This window comes from Apteryx rowi, unplaced genomic scaffold (assembly GCF_003343035.1).
Source record: "Apteryx rowi isolate R43461 unplaced genomic scaffold, aptRow1 scaffold_0, whole genome shotgun sequence".
NCBI lineage: Eukaryota > Metazoa > Chordata > Aves > Apterygiformes > Apterygidae > Apteryx > Apteryx rowi.
The window spans coordinates 232330-250231 of NW_020447195.1; the positions used below are offsets into that span (position 1 = coordinate 232330).

General features: G+C 51.0%; 1 protein-coding gene across 1 annotated transcript in view; it reads right to left on the reverse strand.

The window, feature by feature from the left end:
* Positions 1 to 8301: 8301 nt before the first annotated feature.
* LOC112963238 (rho GTPase-activating protein 39-like) overlaps positions 8302 to 17902 on the reverse strand; it is a 66115-nt gene continuing 56514 nt past the window's right edge. Inside the window, exons 7-11 of the mRNA XM_026060160.1 lie at positions 16478 to 16551; positions 14685 to 14884; positions 12478 to 12569; positions 11479 to 11648; positions 8302 to 11020 (exon numbers count right to left, since the gene is read on the reverse strand). Coding sequence (XP_025915945.1) covers positions 10826 to 11020; positions 11479 to 11648; positions 12478 to 12569; positions 14685 to 14884; positions 16478 to 16551 — 731 coding nt within the window. The 3' untranslated portion in view covers positions 8302 to 10825. The remainder of the gene's footprint in view (positions 11021 to 11478; positions 11649 to 12477; positions 12570 to 14684; positions 14885 to 16477; positions 16552 to 17902) is intronic.

A 17902-nucleotide genomic window follows, 5' to 3' on the forward strand; every position in this document is an offset into this window, starting at 1 on the left:
CGCGAGGGAGGGGCGTGGTCTCGCGGGAGGGGCGTGGCCAGACGGGAGGGCGGGGCTAAAGGGTCCCGCCCATCGCGGTCGAGGCTGGCGGGCGGCTCCCGCGCGGCGGCGGCCGTTGCGGGCGCGAGGCGGCGGCGGCGGCTGAGGGCCTTGTGGGAGCCGGGCCGTGAGGTGGTCCCGGCGGGACGCGCCGCTGCCCCGTCAAATTTGGATTCGCCATGGGAACGGCGTCCTCTTGTCCTGAGACCTGCCTGGCCTCCGGCTCCCTCAGCAGAGAAGACTGGGTGCCTCTTCTGCTGTGGAGCTGGTCACAGCTGGGCGCAGAGCCTCGTAGCGGCTCTGCAGCTTCCCTTTGCAAGCTCCTCTTCTGTGAGGGCCACAAACTCTGTCTTGTTGCCTGAAGTGGGGGAAGATGGCAGGAAAAACTCCATACTGCTGTATCAGAAAGTGCTAGGCCGCATTGCCAGAAGCATGGCAGTGTCTGCAGCAGGAACAGGCAGTGTTTCAGAAGGGCCGAGCACGAGAGCAGTGAAATCCCATGCTGACTGAACCCTGGCTTCAGAGGAATAATTTGAGCCACTCATGTGTGTGATTGGAAGTGTAACAGGCTCTTCCTTTCAGTTAAAGTGTAAAGGAAAAGACTTTTTCATCTTTCAGAGCTCCATAAAAAACAGTGAAATATGAGCAAAAATGAAAGCAGACTTACAGTTTTCGTCCACCACAAACTTGACTGCTCAGATTGCTGGTTCAGCACCTTTCTGAGATTCGTTTGTCTGCCTAATCATAGAAACGCAGACAGATTTAGGTAGGATCTAATCCAACCCCTTGCTCTGAGAAGGACGAGCTTCAAATCAGGCTGCTTGGGTCCTTATCCAGGTGAGTTTTGAATATTTCTGAGGCTGCAGATCCCCCCATCTCTCTGGGCCCCTGGCCCAGGGCTCCACCGCTCTCATGGGGAAAAGTTTTTCCTTTATGGCCAACCAGAATTTCCTTTTTTGCAGCTTGTGCCTGTTGCCTCTTGTCCTTTCATTACATACCTCCAAGAAGAGGCTGGTTGTGTCTTCTCTGTAGCCCCCTCTGGGTAGGAAGACTGCTGTCAGATCCCCACTTAGCCTTTTCCAGGCTAAGCAATAGCAGATCCTCTGGCCATCTTAGCAGCCGTCCACTGGACTTGGTCCTGTTTGTTGATGTCTCTTGCTCTGGGGAGCCCAAAATCAGCCACAAGTAAGGTCTCACCAGTGCCAAGTGCAGGGGAATTATTACTTCCCTTGACCCGCTGGCTACACTACTGTACTGCTTGGAAGCTCTGTATTCTTCCACAGATACAGAATTGTGCAGAGACAATTTAAAAAAAATAAATTTTTTTTGAGTTTTATGCTAGGTTAAAGCCCAAACCAAACTGATACAGAAGAGCAAAAATCTTTGCAGGCTGAAGTTCTTAACTGCAAATATTCCAGTATTTGTCACTGTGGGAGAAAAACCTCTTCTGCTTCAACTGATTTTCTCAGGATAATCCATCATTTTGTGCTCAGAGGCCAAACACAGACAAGAGCATAATTGTTACCTATCAGGTATTGCGAAAAAAAGAGTAATTGCTGTGGCTAAGGTACCTGCAGAAAAGGAGATTAGCTCACAGTGAGGTCTGCAGGTACTGACAGACAGAGGAGGGCAGGGGAGAGATTAGCCAGCTGGGACAACCCTTTCCTCCCAACAGCATGCAGCAGCCTGCAGGACGTGTCTGGGTCCAGACCCTGCTTATTAAAAGGACTCATCATGGAGCAGAAGCAATTTTGAAATGATTATTTAAATTAGTAAAGTTTTAGTCTATCATTAAATGTTTATAATTACTTCTATTTCAAATTATTATTTCAGGGAGAAAAGCTGAAAAAAAAAAATTTCCAATGGAAAGGAGCTGCATTTTTTATTTTCAGTTTACCAGAAAAGTCAAATACAGCCCTGTCTCCCTGCCATGTATCATGTCAGAGTGTGTGGGTTGAGCATGAAGAAGTAAGTGAGCAAAGCACAGTCCTGATCCTAAATGCCTTTCTCCCTTGTCTTCCTCCTCCCAAATACCCACAGAAAGCACTGACAGTGCACAAATCTGGCTGCTCCAATGACATCAGCCTCACCCGAGCACCCTGAGCAGTGCAGGATCCAGAGAGCACAAAGGTAGGTTTCAAGCAGAGTAGCTCCCTCCACTGCATAGCGCCCTGTGTGTTAATGTTTCTCTAATAGAGTAGCGCTTGTGAGCTGTGCACTGGGAATTTGTGGAAGCAGAATGACTTACTGAAAATGCCACCATAGAAAAAGAAAAGTGGCAGAAAATGTAGCTTATCAGTTTGATTTTTTTTTAAGCTTGGAAATCTTGTGTGTGTCATTTAAACACTGAGGGTTTCTAGAGGCATGAGAAAACAATTCAGAATGAATTAAGATAGGAAGCAGCTTAAAAAAAAAACAACAAAAACCCCACAAAGTTTCAAGGGGAATAGATTTTCAATTATTTTTTAAACTTTCACTAAAATATCAGTGTTCTGCTTCTGTATTTGTTTTTTTAAGAGCACTATATTTCATTAAGGAGTTTTCAGCATTTAGAGAAAACACTGAATTTTAGAACATCTGTCATGAGAAGGTACATATGAGAAACCACTTCCTTCTCTGTAGCGATGGGCCTTTCTAATCTCACTGTTTCCAAACTGGGGGAAATAATCCCTTGTTCTTTCACACCCCACCCCCACAGCAGACTGCTCTAGGCAGTCCATGGAAACGGATATGCCAGTTTGTGTTCCATTTTTTTCCTGTGGCTTGTCCAAGACTTCAGATTCAATATCTGATGTCAACATTCATAGTTAACACTGTTGGAAACCCTCAAATGTGAGGCTAACCTGCCTGTTTTAGCTGACCACAGAGAGGCAGCCCTTCCCAGAGAACATCGCTTCTTCCTGCACCGGCAGCCGCAGTAAACAGCAGTGCTGCGTCTGCCTCGGGGTTGTCACTGCCTAGTGCAAACAGAGCAAGAGCTTCCACTGAAGCACAGAGGACTAAAGTACTCATCTGCATCACAAACACATCCCAGCCCCCCCCCCCCCGCCAAGAGAATCCGCTCAGCTAATCTGGGTCGGCTGGGATGCAATGTTTCCCACACATCAAAGAAATCAGTAAATACACCTGCAGGCAAATTAAGCTTTGTAGACCAGTAATCCTTTGCTTGTCTTCTCTGGAAAGCGATCCTGTTCTCATCTACAAAATCTTTATTTACATTTGACATCAGAGGTGGAATAAACCCGCCCTGACTTACTGTCAGGGAGCAGCTGGATCCGGCTGCTCCACCAGGATGGGCGAGCCAGAGCCAAGGTGATGGCAGTGCAGTGCCAGCCCCGTCATGGTGCAGTGCCTCTGTGCAAGAGGAGCAGAGCGGGTCCAGTGACAGTGATCAGGGTGAGCCAAGAGTCCAGATCATCAGTCAAGTCTGCAGTGACAAGGCAGGTCCAAGGTCAAGCCAGGAAGCTAGTCCTCAGGACAGGGTCAGAGTCCAGCTCAGTGAAGTCCATGGCCAGGCAAGTGCATGGCTGACAGCCCAGGCAGAGACCAAGCGTGAGGGCCTGTGCTTAGACACGGCTCCTGAAGAAGAAGGAGGAGGAAGATCCCAGTGAGGTTTCTTCCAGCTCTTTCTCTTCAAGGCCAGCCATACAGAGCTGGCCTTGAGCACAAGCAGCTAAACTGGTGGAGAGTGCAGTCCAGGCCCTGCCACTTCCCTTGCCTGCAGTAGAGCTGAGCTCCTTGGCCGGCATCCCCATCTCTCCACAGAGAAAATCAGGCATGTGGCAAGGGTAAAACATCCAACCAGCCTCCTGCCTGTGCTTCAGCATGACAGGAACTGTGCTCAGAAAATGCCTCTTGCATTGACTATTAAAGGAGGCTAAACCAGCTCCAGCAGAGCTGTCTGCAAGGCCAGCCTCTGCATTTAGCTGGTGTAATCCCATGCAAAAGACTCTCCCCTCCTCCCTGACGAGCTATCCAAGGGACTGGCATGGCGGTTGCGAGAGGGCAGCTCTGTGCCTGTAGAGGTTTCTCTTTGCCTGCACAAGGGCCTCCGCCAGTGAGAGGCGGGGGAGCCCTCAGCTGCCTTCTGCGCAGCCCACGCGGGGTCACTGCTGTCTTTATTATAGCAGCTCATCGGCAGCAGGGAAGCTGCCGCTCCCAGGGGTGAGTGAACACTGAGCTGATCTACTGCCAGGCTGGGCTCTCCTCTCCCAGAGAAGTGTTGTACCTGGACTGTCCTGCCAGTGGATTGTGCAGAAAGTCTGCCCAGGGTGGGGATTAGATGAGGACCAGCACAGGTTGGTGGAGTTTACAGACTCATCTGGGCATTGTCCCTGCCCTTTACACCAAGGTGCATGCACTAGTCCAGTGTCCTGCTCTTCCCACTGTGCCTCACCCTGGTCATACCTGCTTTCATTAGGGTGTTGCTGGAGATGCCCTCAGGTCTGGCTGAACTCTGGGCCTGGTCCCAAGGTGCACATAGAGGGGGGAGAAGAGGGTCTTGCCAAGCTGGTGCCCCTGCCTCACAGCTGCACTCCCTATTTGGGCAGTTTATAGCTCAGGCTGGTGTCTCACTCCTGCGTTATTGGCCAGAACATCTAGAAAGGCTGAGAATGCACTGCACATCTCTGGGGAAGGAAATCCACCCTCAACCTGTGTCCTCAGGCAGGGCAGGCACAGCCCTATCTGTGGAGCAGTGTGGGGGAGACATGCAAACACATGGGCACTTCTGCATCAACACACCTGGTCATGCGCTGCGCTGATCCACAGAGCGGGCAAGCTGTAGCCCCTTTCATCTCCTCCTCCTCCTCTTTGGGGCCATCTGCCCCTCTGTGGTCCCTAGAGCAATGTGGTCTGACTGTCCTGTGCTCTTCCCTGTATTTGTCCTGTCCCAAGAGTGGGGGTAGCACAAAAGAGAGAGCGGGCCTGCCCTTCTTCCACCCCCATGCCCTCTACATCCCCCCCGTGATCCCTGGCAGAGACCCGATTGCTGCTGTTGCCTATGATCTGAATAGGATAAGGGCCGAGTTCAGAAAGCACCAGATTTCGCATAAGGCAGGATGGGAGAAATGGGACTGGGAGGGGGGACAAGCTGGCATAGGCCATTAGCTCTCCTTTTGTGAACATAAACTTAACAGTTAGCTCAAGCGGTAGCTTGTAAGACAACCCAAATCTTGGGCTTCTAAATTCCATTATGGATTTGGGAACTGGCAGCTGAGGTCCCACAGCCCCTTGCATTTCTCCTTTTGATCAGTAGTTTGGCCTGGCAGCACCATGCCGGGGCCCATCTCACACCTGAGCTCTGAGAAACCAAAGAGCAGGGGGCAGCTGTTCATCTCACTCGAGGGCTGGTGCCCCAAGGGGGAGGCCACCTCTCCAATAAGAGCAGGTGGAGTAGGCATTGGGATACCGAGAAACCTCAATTAAAACCTCCCATCTGCCTAAGAACACCTGAGCCCTCCCCTCTGGCTCCTCAGGGACCCCAGAACACCAGAAACCAAATATTCATGCGCTCTTTGCTCATGTTTTCACAGAAAATCTCCATATTCCAATTTATATTTTCACACTTCCGTATTCCTCCCACAGACAGCCAGTGGTGAAGGCAATCCCTGGGGAAGGGAGACATGAGCTCCATTTACTGTGCCAGTAAACGTTAAACACTTCAAAGTGGAATAGCTTTGATGGTGAGACTGAGGAAGTTCCAGGTGGAGGCTGGTGACAGGAGAAGCCCTGGGAGATGCAGGTTCAAACCTTTTCAAGCTGGGGAGAGTCTTGAACTGGCATCCGATGCTTTGAAAGGAAAACTCCAGCTGATGAGCTACTTGATGCTGCAATGTTTCCCAGAAGGTTTCCCTCATGGCCACCTGCAAGTACTCAATTCCAGGAGGGTCAGCAAGGGAGGATGAAGAAGGTGCTGCATCCCTGAGGCCGGGGCTTGGCCCCATCTCCCTCCTCCAGCTTGAGGCAGTCCCCCAGCCACCTGCACCCACCCCTAGTTCTCTCCACCATTAACTGCAGGTGACAAATGTTACAGAACAACAGGAGCTCTAAAAGTAGCAATGCTCAGCAGCTGAAACACCTTTATCTTATCCTGGATGATCTTCCTGCAGGCAATCTATGGGTGTGCCAGAGACTTAGCCTGGCTCTCCAGAGCCCTGGCTCAGTGCTGTCTCCACTAGCTGGTTCTGCCAAATCTGCCAGTACTTTTTCATGCCCACATCAAACCCTTGCTGGGACAGCGTCAGGATAGGGACCCTCCTGTCTCAGCCTCCCTGCTGTGCTGCAGGGCTCATGACACAGGCTTGCCTGTTCCACTAGTCTCTGTCTTGCCACAGGGTTGATTTGGTGCAGTTTGACATAGGCATTAGGCTAAAAACCATCCTCCCATTGCCTTGGATTTTTAGGGAGATGAGGCAGCCCTTGGGTACCTTTGCTTTGAGGAAGAAATGGAGTATCTCAGGTGAGCCAGGAGGAGAGAGACCTCTCACATTTACAAGGGGAGGAGAGACCACAGAAAGCTCCTCTACTAAGAAGGGTGGTGGGTGAGCAAGATGGGTGGCTTCATAGTTGCCATAAAACACCAGGCAGGTGTCAGAGCTGAGCCCTACCTCTCTCCGCATCCAGCTGAACCTTCAGAGAAGTCCAAAATCCACCCTTGTTTCCCTGACAGCTGCCCAGCCTCTTCAGGAGCTGGGGTGGAGTGTGGACTGCAGAGCTGGGGGCACTGTGTCCACCAGCTACCCTGCTGCAATCAGTAGCTGGGAAAATTGCTTTTACTGTTTTTGTGTGCAGATTCAGAGGACATCACAGCAGAAACAGCAGAAGGCATATACCAGTCTCTATTCTTGTGCTGCACAAAGGCTAAATGCGATTCAACACCACCAGCAAATGTTTAGCACTGCTAGAGTACTGGCGTTGCTGGAGCACATCACCCTTCCCCGGGCTTATGGAACTGGTGGCAGGTCTCGGACAAGCTGCAGGCACTTTCTCTCTACAGGGTGCCGAAGCCAAGTGAGCCATGTCCTAAGCTGTGGTTTGACACTGGGTCTTACTGCGCTGCTGGTGAAAGCTGTGCACAAACCACAGGTTTGTTATGAGCTGAGATGCTACTCTGGTCCTTTAAACAGCCCAGGTAATGAGACAGGCCAAGGTGACTGCAGGCAGAGCCAGGAATCAGCCCAGGCCTCCAAGCCTGTGTTCAGGCACTTGATTTGTGGACTTTTTTGATTTGGCCAAAATCAGCTCATTTCACAGCAAAGCCTTGGGGAACACCTAGACATTAGGCTTCCACCATTCAACCAGGAAACATTAAGACACCTTTACCATGAGGTTAAGGCACTATTGTTCTTCCTCCTCCTGCTCACTCTTGCCCTGAAAGTTGCGGGCCCCCTCTTTGCCTCTCCTGCCAGCAGGGCTGGTGTAAAGACCCAGTGAACTGACTAGTGCAGGCTGTCTTAAACTGCTGGTGAAGGGACTGGAACAGCTCTGACTGGCTTTGCCTGAAGTGCATTGCCCTTTCCCAATGCCACCAGGGCAGCAATTGCCTCCAGAGTACCACAGCACCAGGGAGACCCACAGCAGTAATTATTCACCATCTGGCTGGAGAGGCACAGCAGCACTTGCTCAACACACCTTTCTGGCCCCACAGCAGAGTGCAACCACCAATGCAGACTGCGCCTAGATCACTTCTTGGATTGGGATGGAGGAAAGATCCAGAGAATCCCTGGCTCTGAAACATGAGAAATGTCCTAGGTGGGTCTGCCTTACAGCCTATCGAGCCACGTCTCCAACAACAGGAGAGACTATGCAGGGGAAGTATGTGTGCATGGCTGCCTTCTGCAGTCCATTTGCAGCATCCACAGCTGCTGGATTAGAGATATTAGCAGTATGTCCCTGCCTCATCCTCTGACTACACCTTTATGGACCTGCTGCCTATAAATTTGTCTAAACCCTTTTAGACCCTGCTGATACCCTCTGCTTCACCACATCCCAGGGCAGCAAGCTCCAGAAGTTCATTGCTCCTGTGTAAAGAAGTGTTTTCCTTTATCTCTGTTAACCTGATCTCTTACTAGTTTCATTGAGTGCCCCTTAGTAGCTGCCTGAGATTTAAGAACAACAAAAATAGCCCTCAGCTTGGTTTCCAAGTGCTTACATCATGCTGATTCCTAAATGTTATTCATGAACACTGACATTCATGCTGAAATCCACAGCTTCAGGCAGACTTGATCATGCTTCAGAAATTCACAAAAAAGACAAGGGACAATCATGGAGATTATATTTATTATTATAACAGAAGAGAGGCTGCTTTACTGATTCATATTTACAAATCTGTTGGCAAAAAAGGAAAATAATATCCAGTGTAATTTCTTAGCCTATTTTACAGCCCTGGCAAGAAGCATTCATTTGCAATAGCAGCAAACGCCTATGGGTTGATTGCCTGCTACAGCTAAGTGCAAGGAATAGCATGGATCACCTACATGGTGGCTGGCTGCAGGCTAAGCCCAGACACAGACACATGCATCTGCAGCCCAAAGAAGGGGGTAGGCACCACACGGCTGCTTCAGGCCATGTGGGGCCAGGACACGGCATCCTGAGCCTGTTCAACAATTCAAATTTCAAAAAAACATGGCAAAGCTGGTAACCCCCCTGCTGTCTCTACGTTTCTGGGAATGTAGCCCCACATCCTACATATAAATTGTTCAGTGCTTCAGAAGGTCAAAATGAGCTGAGCACTGGGACGGGATGAATGTTTGAAGCAGATACTGGCACATTTTTGTTGGCGTGTTTGACAGAGCTAATCCTGACAAAGGAGCAAGATTTCCTGGTCCACTGGACCACAGAAAGATCTAGTACAATCAGGGGAATCACGATCCTTGGTTCAGCTGGGCACAAACTGAACTCCTGCCAAAGAGTCCATCAGAGCAAACCTGTGCTCTGGAAACCCCCATTTACACACACTGAAATGCCAGCAGGTTCAAGGCACTACTGTACATATGGCACCTTGTGCCTGACCCTTTGGTTCATATAATCACCTTTAAACCTGACTGCTGGCAGGGCTCAGCTCCCCACTGCAAGCAGTAGAGGGTGATCCCATGTCCCCACTTGACACGGGTTGTAGAAACATCAATGCAACTTTGGATGCTACCAGCAGACTTAACGTTGTACGAACAATCCCAACACACAACTTTGGCCTTGCAGCAGACCTGCCTCCAGCAGAGAAAATGCTTCAAAGGAAAAGAATAGTCACACCAGGATACCACAGAATTAGAAGCTGCTGCTTGCTAAGGAACATGCAACAGTATCTGGAGGCTGTGGGGAGATCTGTGCACTGCCTCCGAAAGATACTCTCCTTGCTGTGTCTATATGTTCTTGTTGGCACACAGAAAGCCCCAGGCATTTAATAGCAAATGAGGACACTGAGCTGCCTGGCTGACACCACCCCTATGCAGGCTCCACAGCACATCAGCTGCTCAGACCTGCCTCTTCCCTTCCCTTCTCTTCCCGATCCCTCTGCTATTCCAGTGCGAATTTGGTAGAAAGAACATGGGTGCCACTGTTGACTCGAGGCAGCGTCATTTCACAAGCAGGTGGGAAAGCTACTGCTCTGCCTGGAAGGGCATGTCTGAGCACAACAGAACTTCTTACTGTCAAGGGTCTTTCCTGCTGTCTCCAGGCCTGGCACAAACCAGGAGGGTGGGCAAAGCTGGTATTCAGCTCCTGGCAGAGCTCTCTGTGATGGAGGTCCTGGCTGGGGCTGGCCAAACCCAGCAGAGTCCCAACATGCTCATATACCTGGTGCCAGGAAGGGAGGGTGCAGGAGCCATGGAGGATGCTCTGAGCTCTACTGGCACGTTCCCAGCTGCTCTTCAGAAAAGCTGGTGTCAGCTCACACAGCCTGTGTAACAAGGGCCTGGCAGAAAGGAGCTGCGAGGCTGGCTGGGGTTACCCCTGCAAAGGACCTGGCCTTGTCGGAGGATGCCAAAGAGGCTGTCACATCTGTTTGTTACCTAGTGCATGGTCCTCCCCTTGTCCCCAGGCCCCACAGTGTGGGTGGATGCTGGTTTAGCTCAGCACAGGGCTTGTCCATCCTATACACTGACCCATCCCCATGGCAGCCACAGGGGCTGTGCAGCTCCAAGGCCACGTAAAAGAGAAGGTGAGGTGGATGTTGAAGTATGAGGTCCCAGCCATGGGATGTCTGCCCGTCCAGCCACCAAGCAGCAGAGACTCAAAGACCCTGCACCTCTTCCAACAGCATCGAGGGGCACCAGAACTATCCTAAAACTCCCAGTCAACTGTCTGCAGCAGTGAACCAGGCTGACTCCATACCAATGGAGTTATCCCCAGTATCTCTCCCAGGACTGGCTCATGCCATAGCACGGGAGTGATGTCCTCCTACCTGAAGCCAACTCTGCCCCCAAAAGAGAGACAGGAGAGTCTCACAGGCCCAGGTAGCAGTTTCTCATGGATGTCACAGCTCTTTCAAGGAGCAAGTAGTCCTGCAGTTCTGAGGAGGAGGGCTGCCCCCCTCTGACATACACAAGAGGGCCAGGAATAACTGAATCTGGCCTGGCATGTCCAAGGACTTCTTGGTCCTATTGCGGGACAGCCCAAGCCTTCCAGGATTGTCTAGTCCCTGTCCTCGAAGTAATATGTTGGCGGATGCTCAGGGCTAACCCAAAGTGTGACAACAGCAAGGACAATGGAAGAAATCTAAGTGGAGGGGAGAAGACATCGGACACCCAGCAACTCCCCAGAGCAGCTCCTACACCCCAGGGCCAGCACCTCAAACCAGCCCTTTGATGAAGCTCGTGTCTAAGTGCACTATCAGCATGCGAAGGAAGGACATTTCCTTGCGTGTGTTCTCAAAGATAATCCGAGGGTCATCAGACTGACAACGCAGGCAGTTGGGGGCCATCACCATGGCCAGGTTGTTCACATCCATCTTTGTTCTGCCCACATTCGATGGCTGAGCAAAGATCTGCAGGCAATAAGGAGAGGTTCAGCTGGAGCAGTGGAAAAAGACAAGAGACTCCAAACATACGGCCCAACAAAAGGTGCAAGGGCAGTAGAGATGTAGCTTCCCTAAAGGGAAATGCCCCAACAGCCACATTCACAGGGGAAGGCCTCTGCGCTCCGCCACAGCTGTTGGTGTGGGAGCCTCCGCAGACAGGGAATGTCCTGCAGTTCCCAAGCTGTCCCTTTGGGACCTGCCCTGTCCACAGTCCGCAAGACCAGGAATCAACAGAGTTTATAGCTCCCATAAGGGACAAGGCCAGCAGACCCTATGCCCCCTGCTATCAATCCCACTTTAAATACAGGTGAGAGGTCCTAAAACTCAGCTGATGGCATGCCATAACTGTCCCGCTAGCTGTGCCCCTTGTGCGCCAGGCTCCTGGCCGGTGGTGGAGGAAGCGCAGGACTGCTGGGGCTGCCTACCTGCAGGAAGTGTATGAGGTAACACAGGACCAGTCTGTTGAGCTCTGGCAAAAGCTGCACCACGGCCACAGCAGCGTCGGGGTTCTCGTAGTTGCTGATGCACTCTTTGTAGAACTGCTGGGGGATTACGGGCTCCTCTAGCTCCCGATACCAGAGCTTGAGAAGAGAGGCTGGGCAGAAAGCAGGGTGCATGAGAAAAGGTCTGGTCAACTCCCCGCCATGTTTGGGCACAGGACGAGGCCACAGAACCGTGTCTTTGGCTACACGCCACAGCCTGAGAGCTTGCAATAGCTCAGCAAGCCAAGCCACGTCATGCTCAGTAAAGCTCCAGAATAGGGTGAGGAGGCAGCACAGAACGTCACCAAAGCTGCTTGTGGGAAAGGAAAATGGGCTCTTTCTTTCCCCACTGTTGACAGTGCTAACAAATGCAGGCAAATCTCAGGCGTCACTGATAAGAAAGGCTCTCTTCTGCCTTTTTTAGCAGAGACAAATTTGACAGCAAGACTGAACAACTCAGGAACCAGAAGACAGAGAAAGGTTATGTTTCACCTTATTTAAGTCTTGGCTTTGAAATTCTTGGATAGGCAAAACAACTCCTTAGAGGGAAATGCTGGCTCTTATCTACCTGCTTCACCAAGAAGCAGCTCTGAGGCCACCTAAAGGAAAGGGTGAGTCAGAGACCTCCAGAGAAAGAGTGCTGCTCCTGAACACTCACAGCCGCTCTGCACGCTGTCCAGCTCGCGCGGCCTAGCTCTGACAGAGACAGCTGGAGGCAGCGATGCCCATCGCCTCAGTGCTTTACTGCAGGCAGTATTTGGGGACACAGCAGAAAGGCTGGACAGAAGCCCTGTTGATGAAGACAGCTTTGCCCACCATGCTGAGTGCAGCACTGTGCACCTGTCCCCAAACAGCGGCAAGTCTCCTGGGCTGCTCCCTTCCCTCCCCCTCAGCATCGTACCATGGCTGAGGCCACACCACAAGCATGCAGCATTCCCATACCTGGGATGTTGGGGTCACTGAGGCCGCTTGGGATTCTCCATTGATCCACCTGCAGTTTCAATGCATTGACTTCATCTATGTCACCAGGTATCCTGCAGACAGAGACATAGCAAAGATGCTTCAGGGAGTACACACAGTGCCCTGCAATGTGCCGGGGTGGCAGCTGGCCAGCAAGCTGTGGCTCCGAGACTGCTGCTGGGGTCCCATGGAGAAGAGAGCACACGCCAGCGGCTACAGAAGCAGGTCCTCAGAAAGAATGGGTTGTTTTCAGACACAACTTCAAAATGGGGTAGTAGAAACACTTGTCTCATTCCTACTAGCTCAGACACCAACTGTCATTTTGACCTCAGGAGCTATTATTCTCTGTAACTGCACTTCTCTGTGGCATTTTTCAGTCTAGAGATACAGACGACTCTGGCTAAATATGCCAAGACGGTAGAAATTACTCAAGGCAAAGTCAGGTCTTTTGCTGGTTACCTTAAATCGAGTTTATCAACTGAAAAATTAACAAAAATCTTTTAAAAAAACATAAAGCCCCCCACAACTGAACCCCTATGCTGACCATATGGATTCTTTGTCTCTCTTGAATCCTCACATGGTCACCCAGGAGCAGAATACCCTGAGTTTTGTGCATCATCAAGGCTGAAGTGTTGCATTTGATGAACTGCTTTTAGTTGACAGATTGCCATCTTTTCATAATTACATTCAGTCACTGGAGGGTGCTCTAATTGGCCCCTGGTCTGCCTTTCAGCATGACCTGTTCAGGGAGATCCCACACTTGATAATTATCTGTAACTCCTTCTCAAGTGTTTATTACCTGTTGCAAGCAGGCAAAAAAGCAGCAAACCTACATTTAGGGCAGCTGCATTAAGATCAGCGCAAGCTACTTGGGACATGGTCAGCAGGGAGCAGCTATGCTCCACCTTGCAGCTGTCACTGAAGTCCTCAACACTCAGTAAAGCACTCGGGATGCCTCTGCAGGAGAAGAAAGACGGAAAGGAGAGGCAGGCAGAGCATCGCCCACTCAGGGCCTTTGACCCACCACACTCCAGGAGGGAAGGAGGTGCCCTGCTCCTCAGCCTCACACCTGGGAACTCTTTGCCCAGGAAGGTGTCTGCAGCAGTCAGTCCTTTGCAGAGCAAAGCAAGGCATGGAGGAAGAGTTGCTGTCCATTAAATCCACCTGCCTGGGATTTGGGACCCCCTCAGTCTCAGCCCCAGGTGTGGTTTAGAGCAATGATGCAAGCCTAAACCACTGTGCTGGGGCAAGACTTCTCTGGTCTCTTCTGTTGAATTCATTCCTTTTTGTATGAGACATTCAGCTTTTCATGCTGACCAAACACAGTGAACAATTCATTCTTTTGGGAGATGCTCCACATTTTATACAAACACCACAAGCTGAGAGAGGACCTGGTTCCACAGATGAGACAGGTGGAGGGATATCTCCTACATACGATGGGCCTAACCCCCTGCAGGCTCACTTGCAAATAGGGAGGTCTATGGGAACTACCTAACTGGAGGACAGAAAGGAAGAGCATTGGGAAACAAAAGGCTTTTTTGGTTAGAGATCTAGAAGAGAGAAGCTTCCCATTATAAGACCTTACTTTCTGCAAGGGACACTGCAAGTTGCAAGTAGTATGGTACTATGCCATATTTTGGTCCCTGGTTGGTGCCAATACTCAGTCAATTCAGATTTCCACCTACCAGCCAGTCACTCCCTTTCTAAGCAGCAGCATCCCACCACCAGTGGAGCATACAGGGCTCACAGGTGAGGTACAGACTTTCTCCAGAAGAAGTGTGGAAGGAACCCACAGGGTGAAGCAAGAATGCTACAAGAACTGCTCACACCAAACAGCTGCAGCCATGGGCTCAGCCAGGAATCCAAGAGCTTGTCCCTTCCCTGCACAGGCCAACTGCAGTCGTTTAAGCTGATAAAAGTTCAACACTGTGCCTGGGCACTTGCTGTCCTAAGTAGTTCAGATCACATTTACAAAGAATAATCTCCCCTCTGTGCTAATGCATGCAAATAGACTAATGCTACCAAAACAGGTGATTCCTGAACCCTTGGAAAAGGTTATTTTTTGTCTGATCTGGAACAGGGCGCTATTGTCAGGGAAAGGGAACCATCTGGAGATTAATCTTGATTTCTTGACTTTGAGGACTGACGTGTGAGTGGATCATAAGTAATACAGAGCCCCAAAAGCTCACCTGAAAATCCCTTCAGTCTGCTCTCCTCCTAATGCCAGGACCTGCTGCGACAGCTGCGTTTGTACCCAAGGCAGCTTGTTACCTGGATACATGTCCTGCTGCCGTAACATGATTTCCTCCAGAGAGCTGCCGAAGAGTGATGGTGTCACGATGGCATTTCTGGCATGTGTTATCTCTTCTACTGTCGGTTTACGGAGGCCCTGAGGACAGAGGAGAGCTCAGTGCAGCTGCAGCACAGCATTGGCTGCCCATGGAAGAAGAGCGACCTATGGACGGTGAGTGGCCACAGGTCGAGAGGGCTGCTCGCGTGCATGCCACCTTGTTGGCCTTCCAGGAACCCCTTGCCAAGCACAATTTCCACTCTGCAGCCTGCACATGCTAAAATCAGGGAGGTTCAACTCATCAGTCCAAAAAGGAGCAGCAAAGCTGCTGCCTAATGGCAGGAGACAGCTTTGGAGAGTTTGGACTTCAGATTCTGTTGCTGCGTTTTGACCTCTGCATTTGGGAAATATTCCAGTTGTCCCAAGACCTGACGTGGCTCTGTTGTGCTGGTGCAGCAGGAGTAAAAAGCAGGGCCCGACCTGTCCCAAAGCCGTGGCAAGGCCAGCAGAGGGCATGCATACATCAGCCCCTGCTTCATGCAAACGCATGGCCACAGCGCAGTGGAAAAACAGCCCTTTAGAAGAGGAGAATTCCAGCTGTGTTCAACTCCGGGGTCCAGCTTAAGACCAGGAAAAGTTTAGTTTTCAGAGGTGCTAAACGTCTCTGAAAAGCAGGCGCCAAGTGCCACCCTGGGCATCTGGCACGTGTTGCTTCTGCAAGACACTGACACTTGAAAGGAATTTCTAATCTCATATAGCGTGTGAGAAACACGAAGCATTATCATAGGCACTGCAGGCTGTCTAGCACAGTGACCGTTTGGCAATAACGCCGCAGCCAAGCGAGATGCAGGGACGGGGGAGAGCACCGTTCCTCAAAGCTCTCGCTGACCCCTTGGCGGGTGGCAGCCGGCTGGGGTTGCAGTTGTGTGCAATGCGTCTCTGGACATTTCCTGTTCTGTCCCCATGGGATGCCGGGAGCCTTCACCCCTCCTGAGGTATTTCAGCTATTCACTCACTGTACATGGAGTCCAGATGGCAGGGAGGCCCCAGAGGGATTTGCAGAAATAAAAGACGACCGGATCTGGCTCAGAGACCTAGAACGGACAGGCTGGGGCTGTGTGCCAGCTTTTGCAGCCCAGCACAGAACTGTGCAGAGGAAAGGGAGGAGGGGGATTTCCAGATAACGCAAAGCACACAGGCTCCTCTCTGTGCCAGACATCTCTACTGCAAGATCTTTTTGAACTGGAAATGGACAATTCTACAGTAACCATATGCAAGACCAGGCCCATGTAAGGTCTCAGTGAGCAAAGAGAAACACTTTCCTCCCCTGAGGAAACCAGGCTCCTTCTGTTATGGGCATCCCCTATATAGACAGCTCCTATTACCTCGGGGATAGTCAAACATCAAGTTTGTCTTCCAAATCCCTAAGGCAGGCGAGTGTCCAGCTATGCAGCTCCCAGCATGGCAGGCACTGCTCTCTGCCAGGAGGTATTGTGGGACCTGGGCAGCAGCCCTGTCCACACAGCCATGGGGAGACAAACCTTGAACAAGTTTCCTCTGCTCTATCTCCATTTTCCATCACTGAATCAGCGATGACCTCCGAGAGTCATGGGACTGATTTCTCTGGGGCCTGGAAAGCAGAGCGCTGTACAAGGACTATGCGCAGGCCCTGGAGCAGGGGCAGCTACTCACCTTTTTGCCTCCAGTGACAGCTACCTTCTGGAGTTTCCGGTAGCAGTATTTGGCATAGGTGCTGATGGGCAGACCTAGCGGGAAGAAGAAACAAGCAGTCAGCCCACGGGCACTGCACCTTCTCCGTGGAGTCCAAGTACCAGAGCTCTAACAAAGCACCAGCACAGCACGGCACAAATGTCCACCCCCATTTTGCACAGCCTGTTCTGCAGGCAGGGCAGAGAGGCTGCCAAAATCGCACCCAGAGCGCGCTGAACCCTCCCGGCCCCAGAGCCCTGTGACAGGTGATGCCAGTGCAAGCCAGCGCTCGGGCTCAGAGGGATTGTGTTCTGGCTCAAGGCTCACAGCTCTGCACCTCCCGCCATCGCTCCTGCGGATCACAACCTCACACGCACAGGCAGCCACTGCTCCGACCCCGTTGTGACTCAAAGCAAGCCACCATTCGGCATTCAGAGCCTGGGCATGCATATGAGCATGAACCCTCATTCCCTGCTGCACAACCAGAGTTACACGGCTCTCAGACACAGGACTAAGTATTTAAATGTTGCTAGATCTCAGAAAAAGAGCATCCAGAGACAGCTTCCTGCCAGGAAAGTTTTCAAGCGTTTTCAACAAATTGTTTAGGATCGGAGAACTGAAGTACTGGGCTAGAAAGAGAGGCAGCCATGGAGAAGGGTGTGCCAGGGCTGGAGAGCCAATGTCAGCACTGAGAGTCAATTCAGGACTGCAGGGAGAGGTGCAGGAAAGCAGAGGGATACCTCTCATCTTCCCAGAAAGCTACAGAAAGCTTCCTTACTTTCTTTGCTATGGACTTCCTCCAACACACCCTGGTACATGAGATTCACGCACGCTGTGTGATACGAAGAAAAGCTGACACTTGGGAGCTTGGGAGTTTCCCCACAAAAGCTGTGACCCTCCGCAAGCACGGCTGCTCTTGCTGTGCTTGGTTCAGCAAACTTTGAGGGCGAGTGGAGCCAGGATTCACAGAGCTAATCCCCCCATGACACCAAGGGAAATATTTGCACTGACAGAGCACTGATTGCTGGGAGAGTTTTTCCAAAACCGTTGGCCTTTTGTTCTTTTTCGAGTCAAACCCAAATTGCTTGCTGAAAGCAGTGAATAGATCTGCCCTATTTGATTCCTTGCCAGACTCAAAGCTTGCAGCAGAGTTCAAAATACTTGTGGCTTTTAAAATCTACATTCTGGTCAGATGCTGCCTATTCCACATTGGCCTTTCATGCACTCTGTAGCTTAGGTAAACTAGTCAGGATCTTGGATTTCCTCAAAACTTCTCGTATAGAGAGAGGACAAGTTTGTCCCAAGCAGAATAATGAAGATGAGAGACGTGTTTTCTCCCATTCTTGTGCCAGCCATCAGACAACCCACAGTCCTTGTATCCCCAAGACTAAATAAGCCCCCCAACCT